Genomic DNA, 22,320 nt, shown 5'->3' on the forward strand with positions numbered 1-22,320 from the left:
CTTTGTTTTAATTGAACATTCCGTCTCATTCTTTTGCTCATTCATCTCTCTCTGTCCCTCTCTCATTATCTCTCTCTTTCTTTCTCGGGAATTGTGACAGCACCTGTGCTTTGATGTCTTGTGCTCTTTGAAAGAAGGTAGCACAGCGTAGAGGAGAAGAGGAGAGGGGAGGAGATAAGGATAGACAGGATAGACAAGCAGACAGACTCATATTTAAAAAAACAGATTAATTGGTCTGCTTTCTAGTTATTAGTCGTTACAACAGTCTGGTTTCTAGGTCTGTTATCTAGTAGTCATTGTGTCCAGAATAGCACAGTTATTTATGTTCAACATCTACTTTATCAGGCATCATGCAGCTCAGTTAGGAATGCGTCAGTTAGGAAGATATTCTTCATAGCCAGAGAGAAGCGACTGTGGCTATGGAATAAACCCAGCTCTTAGCTGAATCATTTATGGAGTACAATAGGTAGCTGGAAAAGTTACCATGCCTTTTTATGCTATGCAAGTCTTGTTTTGAACCCTTGTGTGGTGTTCATGTTTTTGTTATTCAACCAACGTTCGAGGGTCTGATGGACCCACAACATTATTGGGTTTTTAAAACAATACAGCCATAACAATTTATGTAAAAATACGTAATACTTAGATGTTGACTTATATCAATTACAAGCAATATAGACAGCATACATGGTTAATATTTACCATTTACCACTGCTAGATCACATTTATCAATAAAAGCGCTATTTATTCACCTCAAGACTTAGGTGAAATAAATAATGTTTATCTTGAACAAATATAAGTGAAACAAGGTTTTCATCACTATTGATGTTTATTGCTTTGAACTGAACAAACTGGAAGGACACATTTTACATACAGTATTTTATGGAAATGATAAATGAGCCCCATTGAACACAAATTAAGGCCTGTCTACACACCACATGAGGGACAGAGTTTTACTGTGTGTGTGTTGCAAATGTATTTCTTGCACTTGATGCATGTGTAATGTGTCTTGGGTCCACACACATCGTAGTGCTTCTTCTTGTTGCTACCGGCTGCAATCTAGAATGATAAAAACACTTAGTTCAGGACTTTTACTAACATCTCACTCACTCACATACAGTTGAAGTAAGACGTTTGCATACACTTCGGTTGAAGTCATTAAAACTTGTTATTCAAACACTCCACAAATTTCTTGTTAACAAACTAGTTTTGGCAAGTCGGTTAGGACATTACTTTGTGCATGACACAAGTCATTTTTTCAACAATTGTTTACAGACAGATTATTTCACTTATAATTCACTGTATCACAATTCCAGTGGGTCATAAGTTTACATAAGTTTACACTAAGTTGACTGTGACTTTAAACAGCTTGGAAAATTCCAGAAAATGATTTACAAGATTCTGATAGGCTAATTGACATCATTTGAGTAAATTGGAGGTGTACCTGTGGATGTATTTCAAGGCCTACCTTCAAACTCAGTGCCTCTTTGCTTGACATCATGGGACAATCAAAGAAATCAGCCAAGACCTCAGAAAAACAATTGTAGACTTCCACAAGTCTGGTTCATCCTTGTGAGCAATTTCCATACGCCTGAAGGTACCACATTCATCTGTACAAACAATAGTACACAAGTATAAACACCATGGGACCACGCAGCCGTCATACCGCTCAGGAAGGAGACGCGTTCTGTCTTCTAGAGATGAGATGAACATACTTTGGTTCGAAAAGTGCAAGTCAATCCCAGAGCAACAGCAAAGGACCTTGTGAAGATGCTGGAGGAAACAGGTACAAAAGTATCTATATCCACAGACAGTAAAACGACATAACCTGAAAGGCCGCTCAGCAAGGAAGAAGCCACTGCTCCAAAACTGCCATAAAAAAGCCAGACTACAGTTTGCAACTGCACATGGGGACAAAGATCGTACTTTTTGGAGAAATGTCCTCTGGTCTGATGAAACAAAAATAGAACTGTTTGGCTATAATGACCATTGTTATGTTTGGAGGAAAAAGGGGGAGGCTTGCAAGCTGAAGAACACCATCCCAACCGTGAAGCACGGGGGTGGCATCATCATGTTGTGGGGGTGCTTTGCTGCAGGAGGGACTGGTGCACTTCAGAAAATAGATGGCGTCATGAGGTGGGAAAATGATGTGGATATATTGAAGCAACATCTCAAGACATGAGTCAGGAAGTTAAAGCTTGGTCGCAAATGGGTCTTCCAAATGGACAATGACCCCAAGCATACTTCCAAAGTTGTGGCAAAATGGCTTAAGGACAACAAAGTCAAGGTATTGGAGTGGCCATCACAAAGCCCTTACCTCCATCCTATCAAACAATTTGTGGGCAGAATTGAAAAAGCGTGTGCGAGCAAGGAGGCTTACAAATCTGACTCAGTTACACCAGCTCTGTCAGGAGGAAAGGGCCAAAATTCACCCAACTTATTGTAGGAAGCTTGTGGAAGGCTACCCAAAACGTTTGACCCAAAGTTAATCAATTTAAAGGCAATGCTGCCGATTACTAATTGAGTGTATGTAAACTTCTGACCCACTGGGAATGTGATGAAAGAAATAAAACCTTAAATAAATCGTTCTCTCTACTATTATTCTGACATTTCACATTCTTAAAATAAAGTGGTGATCCTAACTGACCTAAGACAGGGAATTGTGAAAAACGTAGTTTAAATGTATTTAGCTAAGGTGTATGTAAACTTCTGACTTCATCTGTATCTAGTTACAGCAAGCCAAGGTAGGAGAGTCGGACACACACATGCAACAACATCACTCACACTTACTTCCGGTATTGGAGTTGTTGGTTCTGTGGGACAGGTGGATGGGGCACCAGCATCCTCCTCCTGAACCCTCCTCATGATGGCTGCAGAAGCTGGGGTCCTTGGGATATGTTGCCTCCTCTGGATTTGAGGTTTAACCAATGCCTTGCCCAGCTCTTCGAGAAAGAGTCGTCTCCTCTGGATCTCCCCTCTGTTCCAATCTGGGTTCAACGCCATCCAGATGACAAACATGTTGTATGCCGAGAATTCCAAGATGTTGAAGAATATCACAAGTGGCCAGTGTAGGGTTCTTCTTTTGCAACTGTAGCCAGTCACCAGCTTGTCTAAATTGTCCACCTCTCCTTTTGTGGCAATCCATTATGATTTCTGTTTTTTGATGTTCTTGGCCACAGATTCTCCCATCCCTATGCAGCGTACTTAAGAGTACCACATTTTTGCCTTTCTTTGGCACGTAGGACACTAGGGACGTGTCGGCCGTGAACACAAACTGAGAGGAAATGATAGGCCTGTGTTCAACAGCTGAGGTGGGAGCTCTGGCTTGTTTTTTTGTACTGTTCCTACCATCGTCCTTTCCCAGCTTTTGCAAAGTAAAAAAGTTATTGCATATGATGTTGTTGCCACGGAGTCCCCGTGTCATGTCCAGGACAACCCGCTTCCCTTGGTTCTTCTCAGGGGCTCCTCCATCTGGCTTCCCCGTATACACTTGCAAGTTCCACGCATAAAATGAAGCAGCATCACAGGCAGCCCAGATCTTGATTGCATATTTTGCGGGTTTAGACGGTATGTACTGTCTGAAGGGGCAGCAACCCCTTCAGTTGCTCATCAACAGTAAAGTTTGGCCCAGGGTTGTAAAAGAGGGAAAGGCGAGGCGATCCACCCACTTGTCCCACACTGACCTGATTGCAGCTAGCTTGTCTCTCTGCCGCAGAGCTGGTCTGGTGTCTCGGTTATCGAAGAGGATAATCCTGGGAATAGTGTGGAAGTTTTCCAGAGACATTGTTGCGCAGAAAGGTTCTCTGCCTGATTCTGCATCCCACAGGGATTCTGTGGATTCCCCATTGGATCTGAAACACCAGCAAGGATAAGAACCCCAAAGTATGCATGTAAATGAGTTTGGTAGATCTCCTTCCATCTCTCTCCAAAAACATGCCTTCCTTCCAAATTAGTGCAGTCCAGAATGATTTTCTGGATGGTGTCTGGGATGAACAGTTCAAAAGAAGACTTTATAATCTGCACATGAGTAACCACCATCCGCATCAGCCCTGCTTGCATCCTTATCACATTGGCAGCCATGCGGCAAGAAAAAAAAAAAAAAAGTACATCATATTTCTCCACATGCAGGCTGCTGATGAGCTCCTCATGCAGGCTGCTCAGCTGGTTGCTGACGGGCTGGTCCTGGGGCTGGCTGAGGGTAAATCGCATCCTCTTCTTCCAACTCACTGTCAGACTCCGAATTGACAGAGACATGATCCTCAGCTTATTGTGATTGAAGAATTCATAGAATCAAATCACTTCTGGGAAAATTGGAACAGACTAAACAAACAACAACACCAAGAGTTACAGTGAGGGGAAAAAAGTATTTGATCCCCTGCTGATTGTGTACGTTTGCCCACTGACAAAGAAATGATCAGTCTATAATGTTAATGGTAGGTTTATTTTGAACAATGAGAGACAGAATAACAACAAAAAATCCAGAAAAACGCATGTCAAAAATGTTATAAATTGATTTGCATTTTAATGAGGGAAATAAGTATTTGACCCCCTCTCAATCAGAAAGATTTCTGGCTCCCAGATTGTAGACCTACACAAGGCTGGAATGAGCTACAAGACCATCGCCAAGCAGCTTGGTGAGAAGGTGACAACAGTTGGTGCGATTATTCGCAAATGGAAGAAACACAAAAGAACTGTCAATCTCCCTTGGCCTGGGGTTCCATGCCTCGTGGAGTTGTAATGATCATGAGAATGGTGAGGAATCAGCCCAGAACTACACGGGAGGATCTTGTCAATGATCTCAAGGCAGCTGGGACCATAGTAACCAAGAAAACAATTGGTAACACACTACGCCATGAAGGACTGAAATCCTGCAGCGCCCGCAAGGTCCCCCTGCTCAAGAAAGCACATATACATGCCCGTCTGAAGTTTGCCAATGAACATCTGAATGATTCAGAGGACAACTGGGTGAAAGTGTTGTGATCAGATGAGACCAAAATGGAGCTCTTTGGCATCAACTCAACTCACCGTGTTTGGAGGAGGAGGAATGCTGCCTATGACCCCAAGAACACCATCCCCACCATCAAACATGGAAGTGGAAACATTATGCTTTGGGGGTGTTTTTCTGCTAAGGGGACAGGACAACTTCACCGCGTCAAAGGGACGATGGACGGGGCCATGTACCGTCAAATCTTGGGTGAGAACCTCCTTCCCTCAGCCAGGGCATTGAAAATGGGTATTCCATTATGACAATGACCCAAAACACATGGCCAAGGCAACAAAGGAGTGGCTCAAGAAGAAACACATTAAGGTCCTGGAGTGGCCTAGCCAGTCTCCAGACCTTAATCCCATAGAAAATCTGTGGAGTGAGCCGAAGGTTCGAGTTGCCAAACGTCAGCCTCGAAACCTTAATGACTTGGAGAAGATCTGCAAAGAGGAGGGGGACAAAATCCCTCCTGAGATGTGTGCAAACCTGGTGGCCAACTACAAGAAACGTCTGACCTCTGTGATTGCCAACAAGGGTTTTGCCACCAAGTACTAAGTCATGTTTTGCAGATGGGTCAAATACTTATTTCCCTCATTAAAATGCAAATCAATTTATAACATTTTTGACAAGCGTTTTTCTGGATTTTTTTGTTGTTATTCTGTCTCTCACTGTTAAAATAAACCTACCATTAAAATTATCGACTGATCATTTCTTTGTCTGTGGACAAACGTACAAAATCAGCATGGGACCAAATACTTTTTTCCCCTCACTGTATCTATCCAAAATGGAGATGTGTGGATAAACCACTTCTCTAACTTTTTCGGCCATATATATAAATAAACAAGAGCTTAGAATCTTAAAATCAGCTATTAAAGAGTACCAGAACCCACTGGATTATCCAATTACCTTGGGTGAGCTACAGGACTAAATACAAACCATCCAACCAAAAAATGCCTGTGGTGTTGATGGTATACTAAAGAAAATGATAAAATGTATATACCACACATTGGCTATTCTTAAACTCTTCAAAATTATCCTCAGCTCTGGCATCTTCCCTAATATTTGGATCTAAAGCCTGATAATTACCGTAGAATATGCGTCAGCAGCAATCTCTGAAAAAGTCCTCTGCATTATCATCAACAGCACTCTAATATTTCCTCAATGAAAATAATGTCCTGAGCAAATGTCAAAATTACTTCTTCCCAAAATACCGTATGATAGACCACGTATACACCCTGCACACCGTTATTGATAAACAAACAAAACAAAGCAAAAGCAAAGTCTTCTCATGCTTTGTTGATTTCAAAAACGCTTTTGACTCAATTTGGCATGAGGGTCTGCTATACAACTGGATGGAAAGTGGTGTTGGGGAAAAACATACAACATTTTAAAATCCATGTACCCAAACCACAAGTGTGTGGTAAAACTTGGCAATAAACACACAGATTTCTTTCCTCAGGGCTGTGGGGGGAGACAGGGAGCCCCACCCTCTTAAGCAGCTTGAGCCCCACCCTCTTCAAAATATATATCAATGCTTTGGTGAGGGCACTAGAACAGTATGTAGCACCCAGCCTCACCCTACTGGACTAATAAATCAAATGTCTACTGTTTCCAGATGATCTGGTGCTTCTGTCCTCAACCAAGGAGGGCCTACAACAGCACCTAGATCTTCTGCACAGAATATTTCAGACTTGGGCCCTGACAGTAAATCTCACTAAAACAAAAATAATGATTTTCCAAAAAAGATCCAGTTGCCAAGACAACAAATACAAATTCTATGTAGGCACTATTGCCCTAGAGCACACAAAGAATTACACCTACCTTGGCTTAAACATCAACACCACAGATAACTTCCACAAGGCTGTGAACGACCTACGAGACAAGGCAAGAAGGGCCTTCTATGCCATCAAAAGGAACATAAAACTCAACATCCCAATTAGGATCTGGCTAAAAATACTTCAATCAGTTATCGAACCCATTGCCCTCTATGGTTGTGAGGTCTGGGGTCCACTCACCAACCAATAATTCACAAAATGTGTCAAACACCAAATTGAGACTGCATTCAGAATTCTGCTAAAATATACCTTGTGTACAAGTAAAACCCCAAACAATGCATGCAGGGTAGAATTAAGACTATATCCGCTAGTTATCAACATCCAGAAAAGAGCTGTTCAATTCTACAACCACATAAAAGGAAGCGATGCCCACACTTTCCACCAGAAAGCCCTCACCTACAGAGAGATTAACCTAGAAAAGACTCCCCTCAGCCAGCTGGTTCTGGGGCTCTGTTCAAAGACACAAACAGACCCTACAGAGTCCCAGGACAGAAACACATTTAGACCCAACCAAATGACGAGAAAACAAAAAGAGAACTAGTTGACACACTGGAAAGAATCAACTGAGCAAATTGGATTCTGGCCCTAAACAGAGACCTGGAACAGATCTAGGATGATATGTATTATCAGCTCATCAGTGTAGACTCCACGTTACAACACACACACTAACACACACTGTCTCCCCAATCCCGAGGCCTGATGTCCAAAACTGTTAAGCTGCAGCATTAGCCTCGACTTCCCCACCTCTTCACTTCCTCTCCTTCTCTTCCTCTCCTCCTCTCCTTGTCTTCCTCTCCTTTTCTCAGTTCATTCAAAAGCTGTTTGCTTAAATTCATTCACTTTTTTTCTTACATCCTTTTCTGCAAACACAGAGTTTATTTTTAGTTGGCCGAACTTTGCAGTGCGTCAGGGTTGCTAGGTAACGATCGGGTGAATGACGTGAGTTGGGATGAGAGATGTTATGTTCTGAAGTCATGTCCTGGTACACATACACAGACACTCATACACACATACACACACGCCTCGTCGCTCCCTGTCCCCACAAATGGCTGGACATGATGACATGGGGGAGGGCTCTGTTAGCTTCACAGCTGTAGGCTCTGTTACAGTGTGCTGTGCTGTGCTGTGTACCCTCCACTTATGACTCATAAGTGACTGAATGACTTACTGTATAACTCATGGCTAAAATGAGTATAATTGCACACAAGAACATATGCTATGGCATTGAGCTGAGCTCAGTTTTCCTGTGTGTTATTGCTACTCAACTGCATTCTGCTATGATTGGAGTTTGAGCGTCGCTACAGTGTATACAGAGTATACTGATGGGATTTCTCTTCTCTACTGTGTCTGTGTCTCTTTAGCATGTAGCAGAATATATACATTATATATCTACCTGATCAACCTAATTCTCTTTCTGCTTTGTTTGCTGCTGCGATGCCTCTCCTTTCTTATCTTCCTACCTTTCTCTCGCCCTTTTACTCGTTCTTTCTCTCTCTCTCTTTATATCTCTCTTTCTATGTCCCTCTCTCTCACCCTTTCCTTTCCTTTCTCTCTCTCTCTATCCCTCTCTGCTTCCCTCTCTTCCTGCGGTAAAACATCACACACTTCCACTTTAGGAAGTGCCTACGACAGAGGACTTGCATGTCCAGTTGAGCGTTATTCAACTGCCTATAGGGTCAGGGGTATGTACTGTACTGCAATGTGCTCCCACCTCCTCCCTCTCTCTCACCCTCCCTCTCTCTCTCTCCCACTCAGGCTCCCCCTGTCTCTCTACCCTCCACCACCCCTCTGCACGATGCCACGGCTGTTGAGACTAACCAGGTTGACAGTGTGTGTGTTCAGTGTGTGTGTGTGTGTTCACCGTCTTAACTGTAGTATCAGGCGGTTGTTCGGTAGTTGGTTGTTTTTCTGTCGGAAAGCAGAGTCCTCTCAGACATCTCTCTCTCTTCAGGTCCACTGGTTCCTTCCTTTAGCCTCGGGGTGCAAACAAACAAGCCCACTAGAAACCTGCCAAAAGTAGCCAGGCTAAAGCTACAGTGGTGCAGTAGAAACGTCCCTAAAGAGCGCTCTGTGTTAAGTCTCTCTGTTTTATCTGGCTAGAGGAGAGAGGAGGTGGGTTAAGACTGAGGAGAAGCTTCAGTTCAGTCAGTTAGAACCAACGGGACAACATTTTACGAAGGCTAATAAAGAGGATATAGCTAACCCTGGGATTGGGAGTTTGAGGAGAGTCTGCTCTGTTTGGTCTGTAATAGTTAACCCTGCAGCTAACCTGTCACTGTGTGGACGTGCCTCCCTGTCCTGTGCAGTTCCTGTATTTGTATCTGTTTATGTGTAATGGAGGTGGTTCGGTGAACATGACGACTTGTGTTAGCAACCAGAGCTAAAGCTTAGGCTTTAGCGCATTGGGCTAACACAGTCTCGAGTCATGCAGGCAGCCAATCGAAACCTGGTTGTCACATCTGCACCTGTGGCCAGAGAAGCCGCTGTGTCTGGAGACAGTGCTAGAGACTATTAGAGGCCTTGTCAAGGGAAGTTCCATCAACACTCCCACATACACACTTCCCCCTCCAAAGCACACTCACACATTTCTCCATTCACACCTTTAGAGTGGCTTAATTGAGATTCTCTTTTGAGAACCTGTCTATTATTTTCTATCAGGTCTTATTATCAGCAGGCCTGCTCTAGCCCATCCCTCCCTCCCTCCCTCCCTCACACCCTCTCCCTAGCGCCTGCCTAAATTGGCCTGCCCATTTGTAAACAAGCCATTTTATGCCCGTCTTCTATTTCTGTGCTGCTGAACTACTCCCCATGGAATACTGTTCCCGCTCCTTGTTCCTTCTTCTGACTTTGTTGTTTTCAAATAAAATGCCACCCTTGGAGCAGCTATTGATAAGGAGTGGAAGAGCACTGCTATCCCTAGTTGCCTACAGTATGTGAAATGAATTGTTCAAGGATGATCAAATCAACCAAAGGGCCACAACTTCGCTCGGTCAATTCAATACATCTATTATTCATGCATTTATTCGTTCATTCATTCATTTGTAGATCAGTGCATTCTGTTCCGGACTTGTGCTCATCCGTAAAAGTCCAGAGTTTTAATGTGTCCAGCTGGTGGTTTTAAAGGCTGTGAACAGCAGAATGATTATCAGCAGCAGAATGACTATTAGCCCGTAAATATGGCTACTCCTGTGAGAGACAGATCAATAGCAGAGCAGAACTTAATCTGATTCAAACAGTCATATTTAACACTTGGGCCTGGGCTGCAAAAACTCAGAGTATCAGACTCACTGCCAACTCAGAACAATACAGAGGCAGCAACCAGCTCTAAACAATAAGGCCTGAGACCCATTAGTGACCAGTCATCTGAAATGAGGCGCATCTCTCACTCTGCCCCAGGTAAATTGGCTTGTTAGCTTAAGGATAGGCAGCTTAGGGTTGAACCTTACAATGTATCTCAAATGGTCACCTAACGGTTAAACACTATGTGTCAGACAGTCACCTTACGGTTCAACCTCGTTCCTCTGCCCCAGAAAGGAGATATGGGAGTCAGGTTGGTCCCTTGGTCATGGACATGGTACCGAGCAAGGCCCCGGCTGTGGTCCTGGCTACACCCACATAGGCAGCCCTGTCTAGGGCCCCTTCCATACAGGCCCTACTGGGCTGTCCCTCTCTCTACAGTGGTCTCAGGGGTCCAGGAGACTCAGATGGGCCCCTGGCCTAGTGCTGGGCCCGCCGTGAGTACCACACACACAATGAATATCTCATACACAAATATGCAGAGTACCACACACACCCAGGCACTGCGTGCCTAACTCCGTCACGCAAGAGAAAATAAGCTATACCTGCCCTTCCTCCCCATCCCTCACTCCATCAAGGATGAGGGGTGGGGGGTGACTGGATCTCCACAATGCTTTGTGTGCCCACCATGACTTGAAAGAAGTTTACTATCAGCCCAAACCACCAAGTAGCCCTTCCCCCTACCCCTCTCCACCCTTCCCTTCCTCTCTGGCCTACTCAATTGCAAATGAATACGGGAAGTGTGGAGTCTGGATATCCACAATGCTTTGTGCTGAGGCTCTGCTGAGCTTGTCCAATCACAGCTGTTTTATGTTTGTTGTTCACTGAGGCAGTTTTTTTAATTGAACCTTTATTTAACTAGGCAAGTCAGGCCAATTGATAGAATCTGTGTTAACTTCTGAGCTGCTATGTTTGTTGTATTTGAGACCTCGTTCACTGTTTCCCTGTTGTGGTTTTTAGCTGTGTGTGCTGTGGATTCATTCTGTGATTACTTTATGGTGTGTTTTTAGTAGATGATGCAATGCTCCCATTGGTTTCTACTGTACATAACCTATTCTCTTATTCACATGTTACTCAGATCCTGCTGAAGACCTTCCTCAGAGGAATGAACAGTTAAACAACAAGCATTAACCCGCTCATTTAAAACCAATGGGAGACATTGCAGCTAGATCCTCTATCTATCCTTTGTCTGAATGGTCAGCACTGTTTTCACCCTGTTATTATAAGTCCTATCCTCTCTCTGAGTCAGAGGTTTAGGGGTTTAGCTGGAAAATCCCCAGGCAGATGAGTATGGAAATCACAAGTAGAGAAATGATTAGTTTTGCGGCCTTCGCATCCGCAAGTGTAGGCCTAAGGCTGATTGGCTGGCTAGTTTATTACCGACTCTCTCTCCTAGACGGTCTGGAAATCAGGTCTGACAGGTTCACACACACACGCACACACACACACACACACACACACACACATGCAAGGTTGACACACTCACACGCGTGCATACGCATGCACACACATGCACATGCACGGATGCAAGCATACACACACACATACACACGGACGCACGCACACACCAATGCATACACACACACGCATACACACACGCATACACACCCGCATAAACACACACACACACACACACACACACACACACACACACACACACACACACACACACACACCTAGAGATGAAGAAAGTAATTTGTGAGCTTTGATGAGCGAAATGGAGATTTGGGTTCTTTAGGCACTTCCATTCTCAGTTTATTCACTCACCGTGCATCTTAATAACTACTGTAATGAATGTACCTGCTTTAGACTGGATACTGGTCATAGAGATATAGAGATGGAGAGAGACATAAAAAGGGCGAGAGAAAAGAGAATGGTGGAGAGAGAGAGAAATACAAAAAAATGCATAACATTTATAGAATATTGCAGGTTGGGATCGTGCATGAAATAGAGAGAGAGAGAAAGACAAAGGACGAAGACGGAACAAAACAGGGAACAAACAGTTCTGCCGCTCTGACAAACTCTCACTGGGTGGATGATTTGTATTTTGTATTAGACCACACTGAAGGGTGTATGTGTGTGTGTGTGTGCTAGTGTATATGTCCTTCCTTGCTAGTGTGTGTGTGTGTGTGTGTGTGTGTGTGTGTGTGTGTGTGTGTGTGTGTGTGTGTGTGTGTGTGTGTGTGTGTGTGTGTTTGTGTGCGCGCCTGCCTGTGTGTCTCTGTGCTCGCCTGTGTGTGTGTCTCTCCCGTTTGTGTGTGTGTGTGTATCAGACCACACTGAAGCTCTGTGGAATGCATGTGTTTACGGAGCCTAGATGGGCATGGGGAGAACCAGACATACCCATCCTTGACTGGTATAAATAGCACTGTTTATCTTCACAGAGTGATCACGCTCTCCGTGTACAGTCTCTGTACCGCTCCACTTCTTTTTGGTCTATCAGAGGAAACAGTCTGAAACAGACAATCTGTCACTATAATATCACTAATATTATGGCATCATCTGTAATGCTGCTGGTGCCCTAGATACCAGATATGAGTTGTGAGATATACAATTTGGACAGTCAATTTGGAGATGCAATTTGCAAAAATACAATTTGATCCAAGGGGCGGTCCTTGTGACGTTGTCTGACTGTGTGTGTGTGTGTGTCGGTGTCTGTGTGTATGTGCTTAGACCTAGGTAAGAGGAACACCAACATGAGAATGTTGTTCATTGACTACAGCTCAGCGTTCAACATCATAGTGCCCTCCAAACTCATCACTCCGTTTGCAACTGGATCCTGGACTGCCCCCAGGGGATGAGGGTAGGCAACAACACATCTGCCACGTTGTCCCTTAACACGGGGGCCCCTCAAGGGTGCGTGCTTAGTCCCCTCCTGTACTCCCTGTTTACCTACGACTGTGTGGCCACGCACGACTCCAACACCATCATTAAGTTAGCTGACGACACACCGGTGGTAGGCCTGATCACCGACAATGATGAGACAGTCTATAGGGAGGTCAGAGTCCTGGCAGTGTGGTGCCAGCACAACAACTTCTCCCTCAACGTCAGCGAGACAAAAGAGCTGATAGTGGACTACAGGAAACGGAGGGCCAAGGCACGCCCCCATCCACACCGACGGGGCTGTAGTGGAGCGGGTCGAGAGCTTCAAGGTCCTGGTGTCCACACCACTAAGGATCTATCATGGTCCACACACACCAACACAGTCGTGAAGAAGGCACGAAAGTGCCTCTTCCCCCTCAGGAGGCTGAACAGATTTGTCATGGGCTCTCAGATCCTGAAAAAGGTATACAATTTGAGAGCATCTTGATTGGCTGCATCACTGCTTGGTATCCGATGGCAAAGCGCTACAGAGGGTATTGCGTACAGCCCAGTACATCATTGGAGCTGAGGTCCCTGCCATTGAGGACCTCTATACTAGACTGTGTCAGAGGAAGGTCCTAAAATTTGCCAAAGACTCCATCCACCAAAGTCATAGACTGTTTTCTCTGCTACCGCACGGCAAGTGGTACCAATGCACCAAGTCTGGAACAGGACCCTGAACATCTTCTACCCCCAAGCCATAAGACTGCTAAATAGTTAGTTAAATAGTTAACAAATAACTACCTGGACTATCTGTATTGACCCTTTTTGCATTAACTCTTTTGACTCATCACATTAGCTGCTGTTACTGTTTATTATCTATCCTGTTGCCTAGTCACTTTACCCTACCCATATGTACATATATACCTCAATGACCTCGTACTCCTGCATATCGACTCGGTACTGGTACCCTGTGTACAGTATATAGCCAAGTTACTCATTCCTTGTGTTATTATCTTTCTATTATTTTTCTATTTTTCATTCCTGCATTGTTGGGAAGGGCCCGTTAAGTTAGCATTTCACTGTTAGTCTACACCTGTTGTTTACGAAGCATGTGACAAATAAAATGTTATTCGATTTTTATTTGAGATGCGTGTGTGTGTGTGTGTGTGTGTGTGTGTGTGTGTGTGTGTGTGTGTTTGTATATGTGTGAGTGTATGTATTTCAGTGTGGTCTAAGACATGTTAACTACTACCCCTGCATGTTAGTTAACACAGTGTTTTGACAGAGCCGCCCTCCATGGATGTTTCTCCCTCCTCCTTCTCTGACCTCTTGACATAATGACCTGTGAACTCTGAGGGCAGGGAGACCACACCCTCACCAGCCTGCCTGGCTAAGGAGAGAAGTTGCCCTTAGACACTGATATCGGATCAGCTCACCCTTCCCAAATACTAAAGATACGCATTAGGGGGATGAAGGCAAAACTGATGTTAGATCAGTGTCTAGTGGCAGCTTTATCCTTCTCCGCCTGACTTCCCTATAGGCTATCACCCTCCACTTCCCAACTCTTTTAATGCCTTTTGACAAAATAACCATATTCTGACTTCTATTTGTGTGTGTGTGTGTGTGTGCGCACGTGTGTGCGTGGGTGCATATGTTTGTGTGTGTGTGTTTGCGCGTGTGAACATGTGTGTGTGTTTGCGCATGTTTGTGTGTGTGCATGTGTGTTTGTGTGTGTAGGGAGAAGACTCCAAGTCAGTGTCGGAGGCAGATTTATCCTCGAGGAGTATGGAGGATGAGAACGGCAGCAGAAAGGATGTGTCTGGCTCCCCGGGTGAGACACACACACACACATGCATACCAGGTTTTCAGTTAGCCGGTAATTGCCAGCTTTTGGTAACAAAAAAAAGAGAAAAAAAGCAGATAAATAAAATCGTTGGCGGCCAAATTTACTGGGAGAAAAAACAATCCCATTGCAAAAGAATGTTTTTTATTCATTGATAGAAATACCAGTCGATGTTAATACAATTGACCGTCATGCTTATCGGTCTATAGGTTAATTTGCATAATTTAGTGTAATATAAGTGGTACTTGTGTATTTTTCTTAGTCGTCATGTACAGTTGAAGTCGGAAGTTTACATAAGTCATTAAAACTCGTTTTTTCATCCCCTCCACAAATTTCTGGTAAACTATAGTTTTGGCAAGTCGGTTAGGACATCTACTTTGTGCATTACACAAGTAATTTTTCCAACAATTGTTTACAGACAGATTAATTCAATTATAATTCACTGTATCACAATTCCAGTGGGTCAGAAGTTTACATACAATAAGTTGACTGTGACTTTAAACAGCTTGGAAAATTCCAGAAAATGATGTTATGGCTTTAGAAGCTTCTGATAGGCTAATTGACATCATTTGAGTCAGTTGGAGGTGTACCTGTGGATGTATTTGAAGGCCTATCTTCAAACTCAGTGCCTCTTTGCTTGACATTATGGGAAAATCAAAAGAAATCAGCCACGACCTCAGAAAAAATTGGTAGACCTCCACAAGTCTGGTTCATCCTTGAGAGCAATTTCCAAATGCCTGAAGGTACCATGTTCATCTGTACAAACAATAGTACGCAAGTATAAACACCATGGGACCATGCAGTCGTCATACCGCTCAGGAAGAAGACGCCTAGAGATGAACGTACTTTTGTGCGAAGAGTGCAAATCAATCCCAGAACAATAGCAAAGGACCTTGTGAAGATGCTGGAGGAAACAGGTACAAAAGGATCTATATCCACAGTAAAATTAGTCCTTTATCGACATAACAAGGAAGAAGCCACTGCTCCAAAACGGCCCTAAAAAAGCCAGACTGCAGTTTGCAACTGCACATGGGGACTAAGATCGTACTTTTTTGGAGAAATGTCCTCTGGTCTGATGAAACAAAAATAGAACTGTTTGACCATAATGACCATCGTTATGTTTGGAGGAAAAAGGGGGAGGCTTGCAAGCCGAAGAACACCATTCCAACCGTGAAGCACGGGGGTGGCAGCATCATGTTGTGGGGGTGCTTTGCTGCAGGAGTGACTGGTGCACTTCAGAAAATAGATGGCATCATGAGGCAAGAAAATTATGTGGATATATTGAAGCAACAGCTCAAGACGTCAGTCAGGAAGTTAAAGCTTGGTCGCAAATTGGTCTCCCAAATGGACAATGACCCCAAGCATACATCCAAAGTTGTGGCAAAATGGCTGAAGGACAACAAAGTCAAGGTATCGGAGTGGCCATCACAAAGCCCTGACCTCAATCCTATCAAACAATTTGTGGGCAGAACTGAAAAAGTGTGTGCTAGCGAGGAGGCCTACAAACCTGACTCAGTAAACAAGCTCTGTCAGGAGGAATGGGCCAAAATTTACTTATTGTGGGAAGCTTGTGGAAGGCTACCCAAAATGTTTGACCCAAGTTAAACAATTTAAAGGCAATGCTACCAAATAATAATTGAGTGTATGCAAACTTCTGACCCACTGGGATGTGAAGAAAGAAATAAAAGCTGGAATAAATTATTCTCTGTACTATTATTCTGACATTTCACATTCTTAAAATAAAGTGGTGATCCTAACTGACATAAGACAGGGCATTACTAGGATTAAATGTCAGGAATTGTGAAAACTATTTGGTTAAGGTGTATGTAAACTTCTGACTTCATATGTATATACAGTGAGGGAAAAAAGTATTTGATCCCCTGCTGATTTTGTACGTTTGCCCACTGATAAAGAAATTATCAGTCTATAATTTAATCCTGCAGCGCCCGCAAGGTCCCCCTGCTCAAGAAAGCACATATACATGCCCGTCTGAAGTTTGCCAATGAACATCTGAATGATTCAGAGGACAACGGGGTGAAAGTGTTGTGGTCAGATGAGACCAAAATGGAGCTCTTTGGCATCAACTCAACTCACCGTGTTTGGAGGAGGAGGAATGCTGCCTATGACCCCAAGAACACCATCCCCACCATCAAACATGGAAGTGGAAACATTATGCTTTGGGGGTGTTTTTCTGGGGACAGGACAACTTCACCACATCAAAGGGACGATGGACGGGGCCATGTACCATCAAATCTTGGGTGAGAACCTCCTTCCCTCAGCCAGGGCATTGAAAATGGGTCGTGGATGGGTATTCCAGCATGAAAATTACCCAAAACACACGACCAAGGCAACAAAGGAGTGGCTCAAGAAGAAGCACATTATTAAGGTCCTGGAGTGGCCTAGCCAGTCTCCAGACCTTAATCCCATAGAAAATATGTGGAGGGAGCTGAAGGTTCGAGTTGCCAAACGTCAGCCTCGAAACCTTAATGACTTGGAGAAGATCTGCAAAGAAGAGTGGGACAAAATCCCTCCTGAGATGTGTGCAAACCTGGTGGCCAACTACAAGAAATGTCTGACCTCTGTGATTGCCAACAAGGGTTTTGCCTCCAAGTACTAAATCATGTTTTGCAGAGGGGTCAAATACTTATTTCCCTCATTAAAATGCAAATCAATTTATAACATTTTTGACAAGCGTTTTTCTGGATTTTTTTGTTGTTATTCTGTCTCTCACTGTTCAAATAAACCTACCATTAAAATTATAGACTGATCATTTCTTTGTCAGTGGACAAACGTACAAAATCAGCAGGGGATCAAAAACTTTTTTCCCTCACTGTAGTTACAGCAGGCCAAGGTAGGAGAGTTGGCCACACACACGACTTCAACTGTATCTGGGTGTGGTGGATGTCAGGAGAACGCTACCTACCCAAATGCAGAGTGCCAATTGTAATGTTTGGTGTACGAGGAATAATGGTCTGGGGCTGTTTCTCATGGTTCGGCAAGGCCCCTTTGTTTCAGTGAAGGGAAATCTTAACACGACAGCATACAATTACATTCTAGATGATTCTGTGCTTCCAACTTTGTGGCAACAGTTTGGGGATGGCCCTTTCTTGTTTCAGCATGACAATGCCCCCTGTGCACAAAGCGAGGTCCATGCAGAAATGTGTGTCGAGATCGATGTAGAACAACTCGACTGGCCTGCACAGAGCCCTGACATTAACCCCATCGACTACCTTTGAAATAAATTGAAATAACGACTGCGAACCAGGCCTAATCGCCCAACATCAGTGCCCGACCTCGCTAATGCTCTCCATATTAATGCCAATGATTTTGGATTTAGATGTTCGACGAACAGCTGTCCACATTCTTTTGGTCATGTAGTGTAGCTCAACACCAACATTTTAAAATAGACTACTTGTTGGAACCGCTCGCATCAGGTGGGCTGTTTAGAATGATGTTTTCCCACAAATTGCATTTTGGCAAATGTTTGAAAATTATGTTTTATTGGCTGCTTCATTACAGGTTTTGCATGTTCTGTTAAAGAATTCCACCCTGAAACGTATAAGACTATGTGAAATGTGTTAGAATTATAAGACTATAATCCAATAATGTGTGTGTGAGACAAGTTAAGGGTGAGAAATGGATGGTTGAGAAAACAGAGGACAACAGACCTGGACATGACCTGGTTATGACTCTGAAAACTGATAACAGGAATGAGGGCCCTTCCAAGGCATCTTTAATCTAGGGAGGAGAGGAACGGCGAGAGACTGCCAAGGCTGGTAGAAAAGTGATACAAGTGTGTGTGTGTGTGTGTGTGTGTGTGTGTGTGTGTGTGTGTGTGTGTGTGTGTGTGTGTGTGTGTGTGTGTGTGTGTGTGTGTGTGTGTGTGTGTGTGTGTGTGTGTGTGTGTGTGTGTGTGTGTGTGCGTAGGTGGGGGTGAGAGTTATAAAATGAGTGTGTTTGCATTTTTGACTTCAGAACGTTCTCTGAATAAAGGATTGATCTATTGCAGACTTTGAGTTTTTGAATAATTCTTTATTAACCAGGGCATTACAACCTCTGGGAATTATTTAAAGCATGAGTGATAGTTGAGTTCAACAATTGGGATAAAAATTCTCGTGACAACTTGGTCCTTCGAGCCGGATCTCAATACCTTTTTCTGTCGTCCCATGGGACACCGAAACCGTGCACGGATGGATGAAATATCCGTAGATTAAAGACCTGGCCCCATTCTGAGAGTTCTTTACAGGCCGGTGGCGAACTGGTACACGACAGAAACGGTGACGAGATCCAACCTACATTGAAATCTCAGCTGCAAGGATAAGGTCAGTAATCTTTATTCATTAGTTTGGGGTTAAATGCTAAACTTACTAAAATTGACTTAGAATGGACTGGATTAAATTCCTATAAAGCATTGGTCAAGATAAATGTGAGGGATGATTTTAACTGTAAAACTAACAGTAAGTAAGATTTGTATCGGGTATACCATCCATATAATCTAATGTAGATCAAGTTTAAGACAAAAGTATCTATGTTAGTGTTGGCAGCACTGGGTCACAGATCTCAGTAAGAAATTTCGAAGTAACTAAGTTTGGGTCCGTAATGACCCAAGGTATCTGTGGCCACTACCAATGTAAACTATCTAATGTTGAGACCTAACAGTAAAACTGGTTGATATACATTAGCCGGAAAATGTAATATAGAAGGCGAAACATAATTATATAAATATAGATAAGAAAGTAAGAGCACACACATAGATAGTCAAAAGTATATTTGGAGGGAAACCTAAAATAGAGCGTGTGAGATATGAGATATTAACCGAGTCAAAAGTCATAAGGAGCGGTAACTCGTATACGTGTGAGACCTAATAGTCTATTGTCTAAAAGTAGAGATAGATATATTAATCAGTCAAGTCACAAAAACGATAATTCGCTCACGTGTGAGACCTAATATTTGATCAAAAATCACCTCTATAGATAAGTTTCAATAAAGTAGGTCAGGGACATCATTTGTATGAATATAGAGCGCCTGTCGAAATACGTTTCAGTGGGGATAGTCGAGATCTACCGGAGGCGCGCAAAATAGGTCTGATTATTCCATGAAAGGAGGTACACCCATAGATTGTGAGAATAAACATTAGAAAATAACTATAGTAATTGATTAACAGTAGAAAGCACACATACATAGAAAGTAAATGCATATACATATAAATTGTGAGATTAAGGATAATTGAATCTTAGTGTGATTTCTGTCTTTCTGAGCACTGTGTGTGTTTGTGCCCTAGTAGGTTAGGCAATGAATACAAGTCCGTAAAATTTCTCAAATTGCCAGTAATTTAAAATCTTCCCGGTCCGGTTGTCCGGCGACACATTTTCCTAATGGAAACCCTGATGCACACACGCACCCTCATGAACCCTGATGTGCTCACACACACACATACACACACACACACACACACACACACACACACACACACACACACACACACACACACACACACACACACCGGGTGTATTTAATTTCACTTCTACACATGTCAGCATTATTAATTGTGTATTACATTTACCTGTAATTACTTTGTGTTTCCAGAGGATACACATAAATATTTATTTACGAGTTGAGGCACGGAAATATGCTATACTAATTAGGATGTAATAAAATAAAAGCCTGCACAAATATCCCTACAGATTCCATTCAGTTTACTGTATATATAGACGTAATTGGACTTTTATAAAAAATATAATTTCCAAATTAAAATCGTCGCCATAGCTGTGTAAACGTGTCCCTATAGAGCAGGTTTTCCCAAACTGGGGTATTTAAAAAAAGGTTATTGACATTTTCAAACAGTCCTTTAGTTAGGCCCGCGTCCATATTGACACATAGCAGCTCTATTGGTAGTACTGCTACTACCAGCAGTACTACACCTGCACCTGTCGACGACACAAGTTTTTCTGCTTCCACGAGCACATCCAATGCTATTATCAGTAATTCTACATGTGTGGTTAGCCCAGCTAGTATGGACACTGACAGTTGTGAATCTGATGCAGCAGACGAGCTACTGCCCCCTTACCTGGGAAAGCACCAAACAACAGACAGGGATCTGGGACCATCGAAGAGGTGCAAATATGATGACAAATACATTGATTTGGGGTTCACTTACATTAGTGCCTTTCCTCAGCCACTGTGTGTTATATGTGCAAAAGTATTATCTCACAACTCGATGAAACCTTCATTCTTGCGCAGACATTTAGAAACACAACATGCCAATTTGAAAAATAAGCCACGACAGTTTTTGGAGCGAGAATTAACATGACTTTCGAGTTGTAAGACATGTATAAAAGCATCAGATACCATTAATAAGAAGGGGCTAGAAGCGTCTTATATGGTGAGCTACTGAGTTACTAGGACAGGCAAGCCCCATACTATTGTGGAGGACTTAATTATTCCTGCTGCTGTGGATATGGCTGGGATAATGCTGGGGGAAAAGGCCCAAAAAACTATACAGACAATGCCTCCATCAAACAACACTGTTTCATGACGCATCAGTGACATGGCAGGAGATGTTTTGAAACAATTACTGCTTCGCATACAAGCCAGTGAATTCTATGCGTTACAGCTGGATGAGTCAACATATGTGGCGGGCCTGGCACAGCTCCTGGTATATGTCCATTACGTTTATGGAGGGACAATTAAGGAAGACATCCTCTTCTGCAAACCACTGGAAACCAGGACAACAGGAGAGGATATTTTTTAAGTACTGGACAGCTTTGTGACATCAAATGGACTTTGGTGATCAAGATGTGTTGGTATCTGTACTGATGGTGCAAAAGCCATGACAAGCAGTTGCTCCACTTGGCTACACTACAGCATCCACCGAGAGGCTCTTGCTGACAAGGGAATGCCTGACATCTTGAAAGACGTTTTGAACACTACAGTGAAAATGGTTAACTTTGTTAAAGCAAGGCCCCTGAACTCTCGTGTATGTTCTGCACTATGCAATGATATGGGCAGCGACAATGTAATGCTTTTACAACATACAGAAGTGTGCTGGTTATCAAGGGGCAAAGTATTGACACTTTTTTTTTAAATTGAGAGACGAGCTTAACATTTTCTTTACTGACCATCATTTTCACTTGTCTGACCGCTTGCATGATGACGAGTTTCTCACATGACTGACCTGTCAGGGTGATGTTTTTTCTCGCCTGAATGATTTGAATCTAGGATTACAGGGACTCTCCGCAACTATATTCAATGTGCGGGACAAAATTAAGGCTATAATTAAGAAGTTGGAGCTCTTCTCTGTCTACATTAGTAAGGACAACACACAGGTCTTTCCATCATTGTATGATTTTTTTGTGTGCAAATGAACTCAAGCTTACGGACATTGTCAAGTGGGATATAGCAAAGCACCTGAGTGAGTTGGGTGCGCAATTACGCAGGTATTTTCCCGAAACGGATGACACAAACAGCTGGATTCGTTATCCCTTTCATGCCCTGCCTCCAGTCCACTTACCGATATCTGAACAAGAGAGCCTCATCGAAATTGTGAAAATGTAATTTAA

General features: G+C 43.2%; 1 protein-coding gene across 6 annotated transcripts in view; it reads left to right on the top strand.

The window, feature by feature from the left end:
- cacna1g (calcium channel, voltage-dependent, T type, alpha 1G subunit) overlaps positions 1 to 22,320 on the top strand; it is a 203,109-nt gene that overhangs the window by 80,209 nt on the left and 100,580 nt on the right. For all 6 annotated transcript variants that reach the window (XM_045710400.1, XM_045710399.1, XM_045710395.1 and 3 more), the window contains exon 13: positions 14,656 to 14,749. In XM_045710400.1, coding sequence (XP_045566356.1) covers positions 14,656 to 14,749 — 94 coding nt within the window. The remainder of the gene's footprint in view (positions 1 to 14,655; positions 14,750 to 22,320) is intronic.

This window comes from Salmo salar, chromosome ssa28 (assembly GCF_905237065.1).
Source record: "Salmo salar chromosome ssa28, Ssal_v3.1, whole genome shotgun sequence".
Taxonomy (NCBI): domain Eukaryota; kingdom Metazoa; phylum Chordata; class Actinopteri; order Salmoniformes; family Salmonidae; genus Salmo; species Salmo salar.